The following is a 19,901-nucleotide window of genomic DNA, read 5'->3' as shown; positions in this document are numbered from 1 at the left end:
TATTGATACTATTCAATTACAAACAATATATTTTCTTGAATTTAATTTTCTATCAATAGATTTTCCTTTAAAATAAATAATAAATTTTTTAGAAACTTTATAGTATGCAGAACTGAATAGTTTATAGCCAACATCTATTTATTGCAAATGAGGAATTTTACAAGTCTTAAAGGCATCCTGGCATAGGGTCCATCTTTTATCTCAAAAATGATATCACAATATTTTGCAAGAACTCCAAAAAACAAATTTGCAGTATTTATTATGAGTTATCTAAATTTCAAAGTGATGCAGCATCACTTTGAAATTGAAGTCTTTTCAACGTTTTAGCCCTTTCTGAATTTTTTGTCTGGAGGACAATATAGTAAACTGGTACCTCGCTGATTGGTGGCTACACAGAAACATAAGAGATGCGAAGTCAACGAATGCGGGACGTTTCGACTTCGGATGTTTCGACCCAATAATATATTGGTCGAAACGTCTCACCTAATTTTTTAAATTGATATAACTGGGATTGTTTTATGTGTATTTATGAATTGATTTTGGAATGTCAGTATTATGTATCTATGATGTTAAATAAATATATTTCATTTTTTGCCACTTGCGTTGTTAGTTATGGGGATTTTGATTTACATAATGATTTTTGTAAAGTTTGAAAACAAATGCTTATTTCTTCATTGGAATTCATTATTATAATAATTAATTGTCGCTGTGACTACAAAGAGCCGCGTGCGGGATAACTGTGATCAAACGAGACAAAATTGGCGCTAATTGGTGGACTCGAAAGCGAAGCCTTTAAAAAATAATTAAGAGGCGGTGTTTGGCGTGGAGACGATAATGATGAGATCAATGTATACACATCCACATACATATGAAAGTCACCCCAAACAACCTTCGTTACACCAATATAGTGTTTGACGATTCGAGATGTCTGGTAAGTTGAATTCATACTATTCTACTGAACACTTGTTTTCACATAAGCGTGAGATTTCCTCATTAAAAATAGGCTAAAACCGTCAGACGAAAAGCAACACAATTATCATCTATTGGATGGATACATATCTAGGGAATATATTCCCAAGTTTTCTGCAGCATTGCTTTAAAAATACTCTTGTTTTGAATTCAAACCCAAAATCAACTTTAGGGTCGAAATGTCTCAGTTATGGAAAAAAAATATCTTATTGGGTCGAAACGTCTAAGGTCGAAATGTCTTTGAGGTCGAAACGTCTTAGTTATATATAAAAAAATAAGTGGGACGCTTCGACCCAAATCGAAACGTCCTTGGTCGAAACGTCCTAGGTTGAAACGTCTTCCGAGTCGAAACGTCCCGTTACCAAGTCAACAGGGTACCAGTTTAGGCAAACGAGAACAGGGACTTATTTTGTAATTACTATCGTATCCAATGTGTTTGTGAACATTCTGAAGAACTTTGTGTGATTATCTAGTCATGATCTTAAATTTCGTCACCTTTCTGGAACATACAAAATTTCACCAATATCTTGGACCCTATGCCATTAACAACATTTTCCCAAAAAGTTTGATAAACAATCCCATTCTCTTCTTACCTTAGAACTGTTTGTTTTCAGAATACCATCATATATCCCACCATTTTTCACTTGTAACTGAACAACGCAACCCTGTTCAAAGAAGTAGAGACATTTCCTATAGTCGTCTGCAGTGTGCGAAACTAACTTTAAGACTTTCGGTCCATAGTCATTTTATTTCCAATAGACCACAACAAATTTCTATAGACCGAAATTTATCGTACAATATTCATTGTTATTTAAAAATACATAATAGACACAAATTCGATTTGGTAATTTGTTCATAATTATATTCTTTTTCAATTTCATGCACGTCAAGCTTTTCAATTAGAATTTCGTTTTCTTTTTCATTTTGTTTCAGCTCAGTTTCACTACCTGATTCTTTATCTATATAAGTCACATTTACTACGTTTCATTTTCTCATGATTTTCTGCGACTTTAGCCTTGCTGGAACTCGTTGTACTGACCACTTTCCGTTTGATTCAAGTGTGTGCACCTTCCACATATTTTTAAAACCATTCAAAAAGGACATTCAAAATTTGCACAAAAATGGCGTACCGGTACTTTGAAATAAATATCAAATTGACCCCCCCCCCCCTGTTGAAAATGGAATAATCTGATTCAAATGATTTGTAATTACATTGTGGAACATTTTATTATAGCTAATGGGTGAACAGGACCACAATGTAAACTAGTCATTTGTACTAATTGTGCTATCCTGTCTAAATAAAACATTTAATCTGATGCAAAATTTAAAGTTGAATGACAGGAGCGTGAAGTTGGCAGAAAATTGCCAAAAAATGCAAAAATCAGTGAAAATTTTCATAAATTCAGGGGGTTTTCCTTTCAGAAAACATACAGCCCATGCGTCGAGCAAATTTATATTCAAACGCATTTTTCATCTTCTCTTAATACACAATATATATTAATTTCATTTTGTTTGACGGATGGGCACACCTTTTCCTAAGCAATAATCTGGATGAAATTTATAATCTCTTTTTGAAAAAAGGCGGGAAGAACTCTTATTCATGACGTAATAATGCTATAGAATAAGAAATGACTTTGATTTAAGTTGAGATAGCTTGATTCAAGACACATTTAAATTTTTTGGGGCTTTTTTATGTACACAATCCTACCTTGTTCTTTATAACCAATAATTTTAAATATGATCTAGACTGGAAAGTTAAAACAAGTGTACAAATAACATAACACAATCTGATGAAAGAATGATTTCAAAAATAAAATCTATTGCAGGTGTCAAGCCACTTTTGGTCTTTAAAAAAAAGGATTATAGGATTTTTTTGTTCCAATTTACAGGACAAATATAGGGATTTTTACAGCAGATATATAGGAATAAATAGGATTTTTTTTTATTAAAGAAATTGCATAAAAGTTTGATTCCTCATAAAAATCTAGCAAGCATAGTGTCTTAATGGAGAAGAAATAATATTAAACATAAACAAAATCCTTTCAGATGTGGACTGTTTTCCATCCAATAGACATTTCTGTTACAATCATCATAGAACTTTATTCTCTTCATAAAAATCGAATTAAATATCAATCTAGCATCAGCTCCTTGATTTTTTGGGGGTTTGTTTTGTTCCTTTTTTTTTTTTTAATATCATTTTTGAAAATAGGACTGTCATTTTTGGGATATATAGGGCTTTATAGGGACTTTAATGACTTATAGGGAAAGTGTAGGAACCTTCAAGTTTATAGGAAAATATAGGAATAGATAAGGACTTGACACCCTGCTATTGGATAACTTCATATCTTAATTACATGTGTATATATGCTGCATGTTAAAACATTAAATTAGATAATATATGTATACTTACCACAAGCGATGCCAGAACATGAGAGAATCTGGGATTTGAATAAATTCCATCCAACTGTAAAAAAGAAAAAATAAAGATTCTAAACTATTCCTTGTTATCAAAAGTAATATCACTTGTAGTTCACCTATGGTAAATAAATCCAATACAAGGTAATAAATCCAATATGAGGTAAATTATGAAATATGAAATACCTCAAAAACCAACATATAACATCCCTCCACAAAAATCAGCATTGTAACTTATGAGAATGCACCAGATCAGCTGATTCAGAAACAAAACTGGAATATGCCCAACATTCAGTAACTGGCTTCTATATAGGGGTGTCTCCAAATCTGACACCCAATTACCTTCTCTTGCTCAAAATTTAAATTGGTCTCATTAAATCTTATGCCCTCATGAAATGACACTTAAATAATTGACTTGAGTACTAATCTCTTTTGATTATGTCTTCCTATTCTCTTTTGATGTGTGGAATTGTTGTCACAAACTTAGTGATATCAATTAAATATTAATATTGTTTGATCTACACAATATCCTTTGATCTAAACAATCTTTTTTGAACTCCACAATACAGAATTTCATCTTTTAAAGGTGTTTGGGTTTAATTTCTGAAAAAAGTACCATTCATTTAATTAAGAGAAAAAGACATAAAATTAAAATATAACTCACTGATATATTCTTGTCATATCCTCTGGATCTGTTGTTATTCCTATAGAACAGAAAATATTTCAAAATAAATATAAAGCTAAATATTGCTTAAATTTGATAGGAACTCTTTTACTGCTAATGTATTGTAAAATTGCAAAAGAACTGAACTCAAACATATCTTAATGACAAAGGAACTTCATTTAGGTTAATGTTGGTCCTTCATCATGTAGAGTCCCCATGGTAACCAGCAATATAATAGGACCATAAAGTACACATTTTTAAGTTCAATAGAACATGCCATATAATTGATTACATAAGTTTTACAACATGGATTAAAATCAATAAATGCATTGTACAATATATAGCAGCATCTGCACCCCATGTTCTCAATAAAACATTAGTTTACACCATTTTCACCAGAACAGAACTTATAAAATCAAAGAAATGACTGCAATACATTGCATGCACAATGGCTTACTGTAGTTATACTAATCTATTTTTTAACTTTATTTATAAATTTATACATGTAGTATGTAAAATTTAGGAGACTCCTTAAATGTAAGTATATTATATATATATTATTTATTATATATATATTATCTATTTTTGTGTTCCACTTCTATTCTGACATTGAGCTAAAATAGTAGACTGTGCATGTTGTCCAATCCCATTCATTTAGTTAATAAAATATTCCTTAAACTAAATGTAAGTGTATATACATAATCATTATACATTCCAAGACAGTCCAGGTTAATCATCTATTAAAACTAGTACATATGTACTAATCTTAAACTGTTCAAACAATCAGATAGTATTTTGCCCAAGGAAATGTCATGTCTACATAAAGTGACACCATTGGGATTCAAACTTTTTTTTATCAATGATTTAACTCCAATTATTGTCAGTCATATTTCCTTCATACAAATTTTACTACATGGCAGTACCTGAATATTTGAGTGAGAATGCCATAGAGTTCAAAGATGGATTTAATTACATATAATTGTAGTACTACTAGATTTGAGTTTCTCTTTAACCAGTGAAAAAACACTTGTCACACATTTGAACATCTGAGTATGTGGTTCACACGATAGATTGTACACATCCCAAAGTTTTCTCGTAAATAGTAGTGATGTAGAAAGTAAATCAATTTCTAGCAAACAAGGACCTTCTGTCCAATCTCATTTATAAATGCTTTCTTCCTTACAATTTCAAAAAGGAAATTTAGCATTTTTCATTTAATTATTGATTACACAGATCATGCAAACTGTAAGTGCATTTTAATATGCAATCTCACTAAACACTAAATTTTGCAATATACAAATGGTTGCAACAACATTATACAATATTTGATCCTCTTGACTTTTGTGAGCATAAGAGATGTACACTTTTGGCCAGATGGTTGATCAAGATAGGTCAGGTGTGAAAATGTCTGACCCTCTGGCCAGGTGGGAAATTATCAACTGGAGGTGTGAAAAACACAAGTGGCCTCTTTAATTTCTATGGTTTACCTGTGCTTTCAAGGGTGTTGAGTGACACTTGGCTAATTGGGTAGATTACCATTGCAATGTGTGAGAAAATTATGAATTTTAAAATATTGGTTAAAGCTTTTATCAACAAAAAATTGTATCTTGAAATCATGTTTAATGACTATATGTGTGATGAAATGAGTAGTAAACAAAACTGTAAAAATTGGATAGTAAATGTTAGAGGTATTTTGATTGATGAACCTATGGTTAAATCAATGTACTTTGAAGCCACAATAAATGTTTGCAGTTGCTATAAAGCAACTTATTTTTGATAATTGTAAACAAACAATACTTCTTCTTCAAAATGTAGAATTTATAAACATTTGATTGACCATTTTACTTTGCAATCCTACTTAACTAAAAGAATTCCTATGCAGTATAAAAAGTTTATATGTAAGTTAAGATTATCGTCTCACTGGTCAGTTATTGAAACCGGTAGATACAAAAACGTTCCTTTAGAAAGATGATTATGTCCTTTATGTACCTTAGATGTAGAAGATGAGTTTCATTTTTTCTATAAGTGTACCTATTACAGTCATTTAAGAATCAAATTTTTGAAAAAGTATTATTATATCAGACCCACTGTCTTTAAATTAATTCAACTTTTATCGACACAGAATGTAAAGGAATTATAGGAATTATGTAACTTGGGTAAATTTATTAAGAATTCCTTTAAAATTAGAAATACCAATGTATAAGCACAATTTCTATTCTTTCTTGACCTTTATATGATTTTAGATTTATTACATTGTATACTATGTCTATAACTTATACGCTGTATTTGTTTTTGACTAATAAACAACAACAATAATCCAAGTGACCCTTCCAAATTCTGTAGAAAATGTAATAGACAGATACTAACATATTGAATGTAATAGACAGATACTAACATATTGAATGTAATAGACAGATACTAACATATTGAATGAATACGGTATCTAACTCCATATTGTTGCATCAGACTTTCGTATGGATATTAGCGGTAGTTGATAAAGAACAAACCCATGACTGTTAATAATAATTATCAAAAGATCTAGATTAATATTCTTGGTTTCCATAGAATTTCAGATTTTCTACTGAAATTTTTAAAAATGTCAAAACACATTTGTTAATGACATAAGCGATGGAATGTAAACGGTGTGTTTATAGGTAAGAGGAATTCTTACTTACTTTATTGAACGCAGGAAATATATCAAGAAGTATTATTGGAAAAACCCATCTGTTTTTAAACTTATACAATTATTAAGTGTAAAAAATTTCAAAGAGTTGTGTAATTTGGGGAAATATCTTTACTGTGCCTTTAATTTACGTAATGATTTACTTATGTAGCATTCTCTGTCTATAAATTCACATCAGTATTGTGTAACATACCATATAATGTCATGCCATACTATACAATTGTTAACTTGTTTATTATTTTTGTAAACATGTATGCCATAAGACGTATGTCTTCAGCAATAAAGAATAATAATAATTCCAATAATAGGCCTCTCTGCTTTCTTTATGTATCCTGTTATAGATTTTCAGTTTAAAATTAGATGATTTTAGCAAGAATATTACATGTAATAATTACCTGTTGGTACAAGCGGACTAATTTGATCTCCACAGATATTAATTGATCGATCATATAGACCACCAGATCAAATGAACAGTACCTACATGTACTTTGTGAAAATTGAGATAAAAAGTCTTTCATTGCTAGTATCTCGGTAAACCAGCCAGCCTCTAAACCTGCCATTTTTGTCAGTCCGAGAGCCAGCTGCTTTAGATAAGTTTCACTGTATATTGAAATGAGACAGTTTTTTGTAAGGGCCATGAGACAATTTTTAGTGAGGACCATGAGACATTCTGAAGTCAGAGAATTATATTTACAATCAATACAACCAGAGGACTATTTTCTGTTTCTTTTCTTGTATTCAAGAAGCCCGTACATTCCTCAGCATTGTCACTATTCTGATTAATTTCAAACAATCGGTTTTTCAGTTTCAAATTCAGAGTAAATGGTTCACAGCAATCATGGGATTTATTCTAAAAGTCACATAAGTTCATTTATCTCATCTGCAAAGATGTTCAAAACTGTCAAACCTATAGAGAGATTTATTGTAGTTTTGATAAGGTGTCAGTTCCAATGTCTAGTAAAAATATTTGAGTAACACCATATTCCGAACAATTAAATTTAATATTCTTTTCAACATTTGGAAGAAAATATTACAACTACCTAATCTGTAATTCAACTTCTAGTAATTGTATTCATTAAACATTTGACATGTTTTAGTTCCATAAGGCATCAATAATTGCATACCAGAACTTATCTATTACAGCATATGAATTTATACAAATTTCTTTACTTTTAAGTTTATATATAGGTCTACAAGATTGCAGGACTAAATTCATTCTTCTTTAACACCTTTACATCAGAATCTTCATCACTGATAGTGATACTTGAAATAATCACCTTCATATTTCATTATTAATCTGTCAGATTAAGACATGCAAGACATATACTTGATATTTATCAACATTCATTTGATATCAGAAAATCAGGATTTAAATGAGGCTTAAAATAAAAATTGATTTGTTTGATGTACTCTGACAAACCTGTGAAATTTGCTCCAACCCAATCATTTTTCCATGCTTGGAAATTTTAAAATTTTTTTTTTGCTCCCTGGAATGTACTAGACATTCTTCAAATTAGTTTTAAACTTGATGCCATTTTTATTTGGACTAGTTGTTTTATGGAATTTTTGTGATCAAAATGTCCTTTGGGCGTCTTTCGGTTCTATTTTCACTTTGATAATGACCATTTGTTAATCCGGGAACTTTTCAAACACTTTTCTATATGAACGATCAAATATACCGCATCCCTGCTCCAAATTACCACATCATCTACCAACAAGATGGAGCAAGAAGCTATCAACTCCGCGTCGAGGCCTGATCGTATTTGTGTACAAAAGTTTGAAAGCCATGTAACTTAAATAAAAAATCACGTGGGATAGCGCACCAAAATTATGGCAGACCACGAGTCTGCGTTCAAGTTGATGTCTATATTTCTGAAAAATCACACATAAAATTTTGATATGGGATTATTTAAATGTTATGACAATTTTAATAGGTGAAAGACACTTTTACTTTGCTCTTAAATTGAGACACACAAAAGGGATTAAAATTAACGGTCGCCCGAGGCGACTAAATATTGGTACGGGCGATGAAAACTTCGTAAGGCAATGGCCCGGTTGGTGACCAGAATTTCCTCTATGTCCAAAGTTGTAATATCGGTGATAAACCAGGTTTCTTATTGAAATCATAGTTTGTGTCTATTATCTTTTTAAATAAAATGATAAAAAATACGATCGACGAATCTCTATACGATCTATGCGTGTTACGTAGTAATATTACGGAATTTTAAATGGTGCATTTGGGTATCTACATTTCCGTTGCGTGATATGTTTCCTGTTAGGTAAGTCGCACACTGGCGAAGATTAGCCTGATTAGGGAAATCCGAAAAGCATCATGTGGGGATTTATTGAAAGGATAAAGGCTCCTGATCCCACAAGTAAACCAAAGAGAGAATACAATAAAAACTACGAACTAACAAGACTGAGAAAATTTCAAATTTCGTGGAAGGAAAACAGACCGTGGTTGTAGTTAGACGACGAGCTAGGCATGTTTTGATGGCCTGCAAAACGTTCCCCACGCATGGAAAAGGAAATAGAACATGAGTTAGAGTAAATGCAGTGAATAATAAAGTGAATATTTCTGACAAAATGTGTTCTTCGTTATATGGGCTAGTAAAATTTGAAAGTTGGTAGCCCGTTCGGTTACTTAGTTTTAAGGGTTAATTCTAATCCCTGCACGAATGGAACATGATAGTCACAACAAATTGAACGATGCAGGATCGTCACAACAAATTGAATGATGTGGGAAGTTGGCATTAAAATTATATTGGGTAATATTAAAACTTATAGTAAATTGCCGTCATCATGCAATTCACTTGGATATTCATGGATCACATTAAAGTGTTTAAGTGATTACTATTATGAATGTCAAACCACAAATAGAAGAATCGATCGGTGGTAATAAAAAGGGGGTGTTCATTTATTTATGAACAACTGTAGAGGTCCTCATCCGTGATGAATACAAAATATCCTGAGAAAATTTCAGGAGACATTGGAAGATTTACATGTATTATATACAAAATGAATGTTCTAAACTCCATTTTGTCTGGCAGCGTTATGTGTTTAATGAAAATATCAGTATTTAAAATTTGTAATTCCGATTATCATGACATTCAAAATTTTTTTTTTAAAATACTTGACTACCTATGGCTAGCAGACTTGAAAAATGTGAGTCGGAGTATATCAAACCAAAAAAATTTTAATGATGGCCTGATAAACTTTGCAGGGTTTTATCCAGCTTTTAAGATGCTGCTAACCATTTCATATTTAAGGGGAATTTCCGAGAATGCAGTCATGGGCATCAAGGTAAGGAAGATAGGGTGGGAGGAACATCCTTTAGATTATAGTACCTTAAAACATTAACAGGCATATAAATTGATTGATTACTCATTAATATCTACATAGTAAGACTTTGACAATTATAGAAAATGACTTAGAATATATATAAAAATTATTTTTGTTAAAATTCTGATACAATTTTGTGTAGTTTTCACAATTGAGGGGGGATTTTTACCTGTGGAAGGGGAAATATTCATGCTTTCAAAGGGGGGAAAGAACCCTTTACCGACAGTAAAAAGAACCTAGATAAATCAATGATTAAAGGAGTAATATTGCTTGAATTTTCTATGATTCTTCCACCCTGCATTGATCTCCAAAATCAGCAATTGAAATCACCAATTGCATTTTGTCAAACTGTCCATTTTGGCAACATATTAATAGATTTGCTACACTGAATAGTCAATTGATATCTTTCTTTGGGGATCTTAAAGACTGTTTTGCTAATGGTCATTTGCAAATAGACAAATGATGCACCTGCAGAAGAATTGCTCATATAAGAAGTTCAAATAGTGCATGGACTGAGGATATGAAATGAGTACCTCTGACACACGCCACTGTGCAGTTAGCAATTATTCTGATTCCCCATGCAATGTAAAAAGTCAGCCAATATGATGGTATGACATAAACAGTCATTCTAAACCCAATGTCCAGTGGTAGAAGAAAGGGGGGTGTAAATTGAATGTCAATGCCTGATGCCATCGTGACCTTAATCAAGTCCTAATCTGCAACATCGGGCATTTAGAGATAAATAACTATTTTGTACAAAATAGGGGGGCTTTCCTGACACTTTTGAATTCGGTGCTGTTTCCATCACCGAACTGCAGCGAGGACCTTGTCTTGCTGCTTCCATGAAAGATAAAACACGTCATCGATAGGCAACTCAGGTTAACGAGCACCAGTAACGATTCGCTAATACCGTGACCCTGACAAACAAATACACTTAAAATCTTTCTTTTTTTTTTAAATTACTAAATTACACTGACCTACTAACAGATGGTCCAGAGTTCTGACGGTTTTTCCGTCGATTCGAATTCATCGACATCATGGGAAGCTTGTCAAGTCGTGTTCAGCAAGTGCGTGAATTTAACAGGATCTCATGCCGGTACCCGCAGGTGACCAATGAAACGATCAGCAGTTACTAATACTGTGATCATCAAATCAAAAAACAATTACACCTAAAGATATCTGACATCCAACAAACACAAGTAAACTTTGTGTTGACACAAGTTACAGGCTGAAGGCGGCGCTGTAATATCTCAGGTTAATAACACAACATGGAGGTGGAACTACTTTTCCTTTCTTGATTTTTGAGTTAGCAGTCAATAAATCGGTGTATTTCGATTAATGAAACTTCCAAAGCATATTTATTCAAATTTCAAACTTTTTTCAACTAAATGCTAGAATTCATCATAGCTCTCTTTTGACATTTGAGTAGAGTATGCCCTACTGCGGATGAATAATGGCTGTAATACGGTTAGATCTCGGAGGATGTACTGAACTCTCATATTTTGTAAATGAGTATATGCAATAAATTATAATTAGAATATGATTTGCTGCAATTGTAATAGTTTTCATTACTGTCAAATAGCAAAAAGTTTTTATTAAAAAATAAAAAATAAAATATAATGTATTGTGGTGCGCATGCGTTAGAATGTAAACTTCCTGATACTTCCTGTGCAGATACTCCCTGCAGTTGTCTTTAATATTTTTTTTCTCAACTATAGAAATGTCATCACGTACCCAGGGATGTACCCTTCAATATGATTGGTGATGATGGTTAAATATGTATGGATTTGTGATTTTAGAATAATTGTACGCGAACTCGTTTTGCCTTAAAAATATTTTACACACAAGTTCCGTCCTACAGACTACAGTGAAGATAGGGTGGGTTTAGCCAATCCCCTCTTTTGTAATTTGGAGTACTCGGACAGTAACATACCCGAGAACGAGATTAAATTATATGAATGACATGATCTTTATGGTGTCAAATTATTGTGGATATGGCGGTAGCGGACCCCAATTATGATCACGTGAACTCGAGCTCAGATGAAGAGGATGGTGCTGTTGAAAATGCTAACAGTCCACATTCCCTAAAGCCCGTGGGCAGCCCCAGTCATTCTAAACAAAATGGAACAGCTGTAACGCATATTGATAGATATGGCTTCATGGGTGGTTCCCAATACACTAACCCAGATGAGTAAGTATATATCCCTGTATTTGTTGATCCTTAGCAATATTTTGTGTTAAATCTTTTTCATTTAAAGTGAACATGGTGAAGGGCTGCATTCAGAAAAGATTGCTTTAGCTATTAGCTAGGCCACTTGAACATATACATATGATATAACAATCTTAGATGTAACAGATAAGCACAAATATGAATCCTCTGTTATACTATAGCACAGTTATATGTACCATTGGAGTTGAAATGAGGCAATTATTTAATGCACAATTGCACATAGATTTTACATGCTCTCTGAGGATATATTACTGCACATAACTTTAATTACTTGTACATTTATATGATATGAGATAACCTTACAACATATCATCTTTATTGTGTAGTAAGTACATTTAATATATTATCTTTATTGTATAGTAAGTATATTTTAATGATAGACAGTGACAGCTAAGTATGTGTATTTTGCAGTGAACATAGAATTCCAATTGAAAAACTTAGACAGAGGGAACAGAAATGGCTTGAAATGTTTGATGACTGGGAAAAATGGATGAGCAAAAGGTTTAAAAAGGTAAGGATAAACTAACTAATGATATTGTAAATGCAGTCTGATTAAAACCAGACCTTCAAGATCGCTCCCCCTCCCCCTTTTTTTTCAACGAGCGGACATAGAAAAAAAGGCGGAAGTAAGATTTTAATCAGACTGATTTTAAATGTTGCCTGTACTTCCAATTGGGCAAGCAAAACTGGGCTGTAGACTTAGGCCAAAAAAATTTTTTATATTGGTTTCCACTTTCACCTCAAAATTTCTAAGTGACGGTAGGTAGGTGGGGTTTTTTTTGTTTGTTTTTTTTTATAGGTTGAATAATTTTCTAATGATTTAGTATTCTACTATGCATGAAATAAAGTGATTATTTAGTAATCAAATAAAATTTATATGATGAATCAATACATTTCTTCACTTTACTGTAAACAAAAACTGTTTCTGTGTTTTGGAATATGTTTAGTATTAGTGCATAATAAATAACTTAATAAGTCAACAAATATACTCTTGTTGTAGTGATGACATTTGCAAAATTTGTGAGAAATGAAAAAAATGTGTTAGGGTCGGCAGAAATTTTTAGGGTAGATAGGGAAAGTGGAAACCAACATATATTTTTATTTGGCCTTAGATTCATCTCAGAACTGCCAGTTAATCTTATATATTTTATGTTTCCATTCCAACAACTTAATAGATTTGTAATTTTAAAAAAGACTTTAAACTCAATGAAAATGTTTTTCCAATGACTGTTACAACTGATTGACTAGCAAATACCATATAACATATTTTTCTGTATTCACAATTTTTTCGAAGATTTATCAAACACTTATTTTTAATTTGCATATTCCTATTTTTTGGGTGCAACCTTTCGTAATTTATAAATTTTCCTAGTTGTTTATCAGAGTTATCTTTTATTCACCGCTTATTCCCTGACCACATCACATTTTGAACCAGAGAGTTCTAAATTGTAGCTATTTTTTCTCAGTCCCTCCAAATATCTGGGTGTTCTTGATATTTAAAATACAGAAAGGCTTGCAACTCTTATTAGAGGGTACCCCAATTTGGTGATTAAAATTTTATCAATTTGCCTAGATAAAGGGGTTTTTATACTGCTTTCTGTAGCTTTGAACTTACATATATAACTTATCTAGATTGTCACCAAATTTCGTATAAAAAAATAAAATCCAAGTACTTCATAATATATTATAAAATATTTGCTTGAACTCACTAAGCACCCTGTTATTTCATGAATACACAGAAAGTGCAATGTACAAATGTATCTTTTCAAATTTTAATATCTATTTAAAAGCATGGTATACAAGATTGTTTTGATGATGAAACTTTCAGTTTGGGTAGTGAGGTTATAATAAGTTAATATTTAAATCATAATAGACTATGCTAGTTTGAGTTCAAATCCCAAATTTATTGATTGAATGAAATCTGACACCTTACACATTAATTATAGATTAGAAACAGAAGTCGGAAGGGTATTCCACCATCATTGCGTTCAAGAGCATGGCAGTATTTATGTGGCAGTAAATTCCTTATGGAACACAACAAAGGAAGATTTGAAGTATGTATTTATAAAGATGCAACAAAATTTTTAAAGAGAAGAAAAACTCTGGAGACTGCCATTCTTTAAGAAAAATATCTTACTCAACGAAAATTGGTTTTTTTAAATTAAGATACATGTGTCCTCTCACCTGAGTTCTTTGGGTTAGTATTGTTATGTGAATATTTTGTTTAGCAGTTCAAAGTAGAAAATGGCAGAATGTTTCACTTTATATTTAACAGAGAAGAATGAATAAAACAAGTTTTTTGTTATTTTTGTTCCAAAATTTATTTCAGGAATATTTAAACGAGCCTGGAAATCCAAGATGGGAGGACGATATCACAAAAGACTTGCACAGACAATTTCCACAGCATGAAATGTTTACTTCTAAAGGAAGTTATGGGTAAATACACAATTGCTATTTATAGATAAACATAAGAGACTGATACTTTCCATGAGTTTCATTTGAAGTACTATTGTAGCATAGCTAGCAGAGTGCTCCATGGGTACGTCGTAGGTTTGAATCTTGGGAGGGTCATACCTGAGACAACAAAATTGTATGTCCTATCACTGGAAGTGGATCGATCCCTTTCATATTGTTCATATCAATGAGATCTTTTAGACAGCTAGTAATTTTTGCAAGACTCATTTTTTGTCAACATGGTCATTGTTCATTTATAAATACATGAGAAGAAACTTTTGCAAGCCATCGATATTTTATTAATGTTCATAAAGAACAAAATATATTTTAGGTTTTTGTAATATGAGGAAATTCAAATTATGTGAATAAAACCTGATCTACATTACCAACGATGTATATTAATGGTCAAAATTGTCCTGGCTAGAGAAAAGACTAACATAAATTTGGGAAGAAAAGAATAACCTCATTTTTTAAATTTTTAGATATAACCTACTCAGACTATTTTGTTTTTCCTACAGACAGGAAGACTTGTACAGGATTTTGAAGGCGTACACCATTCACAATCCCCGAGATGGTTACTGCCAGGCCCAGGCCCCTATCGCTGCAGTTTTACTAATGCACATGCCAGCTGAGCAGGCATTTTGGTGCCTTGTCTCCATATGCGAGAAATACCTGCAAGGCTACTATAGTCCTGGCCTGGTATAAATGGCTTTTCTTTTCTTTTGGTTAAACTTAGTGGAACTCTAATTGGTAAATTGGAGTTAATTCTATTTATAGTAATATTTTTTTATTCATGATATATTAAGACTTTGAATAGAAGTTTTATTTGCTCAGTTGTTAATGTTTTGTTACAGGAAGCTGTTCAAGTAGATGGAGATGTGTTGTTTGGTTTGCTCAAGAAAACACAACCAGCTGTTTATAAACATATAGTAAGCTAGCACTTAGATAAAAAAGAACAATTGACCGACAATTTTCACTTAAATTAATCATAAACTTCTTAGTTTTGAAATATCAAAATATTGATGATTAATTTTTAAAATAGGATAATTAGTGGTTTTTCTGACAGATTTTAACCCTGCTGATTTCATAATCTGTGTCTTTTCTTTGTAGAAAAAACAACAGATAGCTCCTATACTGTACATGACAGAATGGTTCATGTGCTTGTTTACAAGGACACTACCATGGTCTACAGTTTTAAGGGTCTGGGATATGTTTTTCTGTGAAGGTCAGTGTTTTGTCCCTTTGGAGGGGGCTTTGTCAAATAACACTATTTTAGTTTTTTCATACTAATTGCTTGTACAAACAGTTTACATCTTTCTTCATACACAGAGAGTAAAGGTTTATGGTAGAAGTCATCATGACAATAAAACAACACAATATAAGTTATATACCAAGAGAAATTTGATAACAGTAACTATACCCCCACCCACCTCTACCACATTTGTCTTAATTGTAAAGTTGTTTATAATTTTGACATCAAATGATCAAACTTCAAAAGGACAACATACCTGTGAGAGTTTTCTGCAACATGGGATGGGGAAAAAAATATCAACCATTGAGTGTTTCACCAATATTTTGAATTAATTTACTAGAGTACGTGCATCCCATTGCTCTTTGAAAAAAGAAATGTTATCATAAAACTTCAAGAGTATATGAAGTTATGATTGTTGTAAAACCATCAGTTTCCACAGGAATTTAAGATTTGTAACAATTTACAAATTTTGCTTTTCAGGTATAAAGGTGATATTCCGTGTTGCTTTGGTGCTAATTAAAGTAGTATTTGGAGATGGAGGAAATTTTAAGGATTGTCCGACGCTCTATGAAACACTAGAAAAATTAAGACACATTCCAATTCAGCACTTAGATGAAGAATTGATTGTACAAGAGGTCAGTTTCATGCAAGTTTTCCTACAGTAGAAGTGTAACAGTTTAATTACCTTTATGTCCTCCATTAAAACAGAATTTACAAATTGACTATAAAACAAAATCACAGTAGACAATGAGAACAGCATAAACCATGCACCCAGTTTTAACAAGATTTTTATCTATATTGCTCAAAAACTGGAAAGTTTGCTGTTAATCTGAAAGATTTTTAAATAAGCAATGCATAGCATGTAAGACATATATTGAACTATTCTAGTTGTCAACCCATGAAATAGGAAATATTCTGTAAGGTAGTAAAGTTTAACGTTTGTAAATTAGGGATTTCTTATTGTTGCACCAGAGGTTTTTATGCAACACAGCAGATGCATGTATATAAAATACAGGGTGATTTTGTCTGCTTTGTAGACCTTACGACTGAATATTAATGAAAGGGATATGGAAAAGGAGCATCAGAAACAAGTTCATCGACGGAAAACTAAAGACAAAACAAAGAAAGGGGGAAAGCAAAAGTCATGACAGAAAGATGATAAACTATAGTGGATAGTGTTTTATATTACCATGGACTTGTCAATTTGTAGTCATATGAGCACAGTTTCTTATACTAGTCATTCATTAATTAAGGCACATTTTCATGTGAAAAACACTGAGTGTTTTATGTTTGTACTGACACTAGTATCCTCAGATGAATTCATAATAAAATTGTATTTTTTTTTCCCTTAATAGTAAATTCGCTTGTTGTTTTTTTTTAATTAGTGATGATGATTCTTCGGAAGTGAAGAAAATGCTAAAATTTGAAGCGATTTGTAAAACAGAATTGCATTTATATCTATTGTTTATTTAGTTATCAATGAATTGTTTTTAAAAAAAAAATTCTCTCTTTTTATGGATGGAAAATATCCATCAATTTGGATTGCTGTAGGACATTATTTTGACTTTGGTTTTGTGATAATGGCCTTGAAAACATACATGTGGTCCAAAATTGTGTATGTGATATTTATATATTTATAAATGTTCCTTTGAAGTTGTACATGTATAGACACAAACTTTAGGACATATATTTTATCTGTTTGATTAATGATGCATGTGCATGTAACATTGAAAGTACTTGTGATAATCTTCAGGTCACATAGTATGAGAAGATGGACCAATTTGCATACAACTACTCATTAACACATTGTACTAAAATGTGTGTATATTCACAAACACATACACACACACAAATGGGAAAAAAAAAATCCTAAGGATTTTTTAAAACCTGTTTTCAATAACTTGAATGAAGAACAAATATCCTCTTTCATGAAATCATCAGCATTCATAACAAACATTCCTAACTATCTTTTTTCACATTTCTACATTACCAACTTTTCTGCACAACCCCAACAGTTTTGTTGTTTTGATTGTTTTGAACATTTTTTATTGATATTGACATTTTTTCCCCTTTGATTTCTATGCTTAATTGTTACAGTCGGATAACTGATTATTGTACAGTATATATGTATTTGCTGCTGCATAAAATATAGTATTTCTCCCCAGATTCTGGTGAATATAAGTAATCCAGTGGATGTTTGTCATAGAAACTCTTCATTACTGGCCGAAGCACTAGTTCAATAATAGAAAATGACATGCATACTTAAAAATCTGGTCAGAAGTTATACTATCATCTTGTAATGTTCACTCTCCTTCAAAATAATACCGAATTTATTTCATTCATTAACAGCAATTCTTGAATGATATAGATCTGATATCCGTTGCTAGTTTTTCCCCAGAAATTTGTGTGATATGATAATATTGCAATGAAAAAAAGAAAGAAAAACCAATCGGACAATAAAGTAAAAAAAAAATGTACAACATGGCTAATTTGCTATAAGAATAGGTATTGGTAAACAACTGACATGTACAGTTTCTAGGTTAGATTAAGTTTTTAGCATGTGCCATGATTATTAGGTTGTACAGTATGCAGTAATTAGGAAATATCTATAGTGTATCAATTTGAATGTCACCCCCTTTCTTTTCCTCTCAACCTGTCATTTTGCTATTTAAAGACTTTTGACAGTTTTCATGTATTTATTCTAGAACAAGAAAAATTTTACCTGTACTTTTCCATGTACTTATTAAGATAGCTATTATTTTGCTTTTATTATGTTTGGTGCTTTTTGGATGGAATATCATGTATAAATTTTATAATATATGAGAAATTTTTATTGCTCATGTGAATACAATCAGAGTGATTTCCCTCCCCCTTCAATATCATTTGATTGTCTCACTGTAACTGTGTGCCAATATTCTGTTTGTTTCTCTGGTATATATTAGATTGTTTCTATGAATTTTCAGAAGCCCTTTGGCAAGTGAGATATTATTTAAATTCTGCATGAATCTCTTGGGAATATTGTGATGATCCCAAAGTTTCTTAAGAGATAAAAAGAATTTAGCAGTTAAAATTTGTAATATTTCTCAGTGTAATTTTTAAAGCAGTTTAATTTTTTAGAGAGTTTGTTTTCAGGCTTGTCTACTGGTCAGATTACTTGTAAAGATTAATAAGAAAATTGCACATGATTGATGAAATTTAGTTTATTCTGTGTTAGACATAAGAATAGTGGAGGTGTGTAACACTTGAAAGGGAAGTTTTGATGTGATGTAGGGATGATTAAATGTATTTTGCATCAATTTTGTATTTGTAAGTTTTGTTATGTTAAACCACTGAATGACTGCCTACTACCTGGAATATGATTGGCCAAAAAATCTGGGAATACATGTATTATGTATTTGAATATGACTAAATTTCAATTCTTAGTATTAATTGCTAACTACAGGTGCCAGGATATGTGGATGTGTATAAAATCAAGTGCTAGTAAACGACACCGTCAATTTTTATACTGTTATTATTGTATTTGTTGAGAGAAATTGGTACTTTATTTATCTTCAGAATCATAGTTGCTTGACTACAATAAAACATGTTTTCTGACAACATAATTTATATGCTAGAGAATGGTTTAATATTGAAAGTCCTCTCCAGTTAATTTTAAAAATAACAGTATCTGTGGTAGATCAATTATGTTGGAAAATAAACTCGGAGCCCAAGGGGTAAGGGTGTTTTTTTAAAAACAAAATCTGAGGGCTGAAGGTTTATTTCAGCAATTCTGGTAGTGTGATCTTTAATTTTCTTTACATCTATATTTTAAGATCTTTCACAGGCACTTCCTTTGAACAAGCTGGGATTGATCAACAGTACATGGTTTTGCTTATGATTATGGGGTTTCAGA

At 31.7% G+C, this 19,901-nt stretch overlaps 2 protein-coding genes across 3 annotated transcripts in view; one reads left to right on the top strand and one right to left on the bottom strand.

The window, feature by feature from the left end:
• Nucleotides 1-11,413, bottom strand: part of LOC125660031 (ataxin-2-like protein) — a 28,824-nt gene extending 17,411 nt beyond the window's left edge. For both annotated transcript variants that reach the window (XM_048891890.2, XM_048891883.2), the window contains exons 1-4: nt 11,051-11,413; nt 4,049-4,088; nt 3,380-3,433; nt 1,563-1,634 (exon numbers count right to left, since the gene is read on the bottom strand). In XM_048891890.2, the coding sequence (XP_048747847.1) occupies nt 1,563-1,634; nt 3,380-3,433; nt 4,049-4,088; nt 11,051-11,112 (228 nt within the window). In that variant the 5' untranslated portion in view covers nt 11,113-11,413. The remainder of the gene's footprint in view (nt 1-1,562; nt 1,635-3,379; nt 3,434-4,048; nt 4,089-11,050) is intronic.
• Nucleotides 11,414-11,715: 302 nt separating this feature from the next.
• LOC125660045 (TBC1 domain family member 10A-like) lies at nt 11,716-19,611 on the top strand. The gene is made up of 9 exons (XM_048891895.2): nt 11,716-12,264; nt 12,715-12,814; nt 14,250-14,357; nt 14,633-14,739; nt 15,276-15,456; nt 15,612-15,686; nt 15,868-15,982; nt 16,490-16,644; nt 17,047-19,611. The coding sequence occupies exons 1-9, from the start codon at nt 12,068-12,070 to the stop codon at nt 17,155-17,157; spliced, it is 1,149 nt and encodes a 382-aa protein (XP_048747852.1). The 5' UTR covers nt 11,716-12,067; the 3' UTR covers nt 17,158-19,611.
• Nucleotides 19,612-19,901: the final 290 nt, after the last annotated feature.

This window comes from Ostrea edulis, chromosome 1 (assembly GCF_947568905.1).
Source record: "Ostrea edulis chromosome 1, xbOstEdul1.1, whole genome shotgun sequence".
Classification (NCBI taxonomy): Eukaryota; Metazoa; Mollusca; class Bivalvia; order Ostreida; family Ostreidae; genus Ostrea; species Ostrea edulis.
This window is presented reverse-complemented; position numbering and strand designations above follow the sequence as displayed.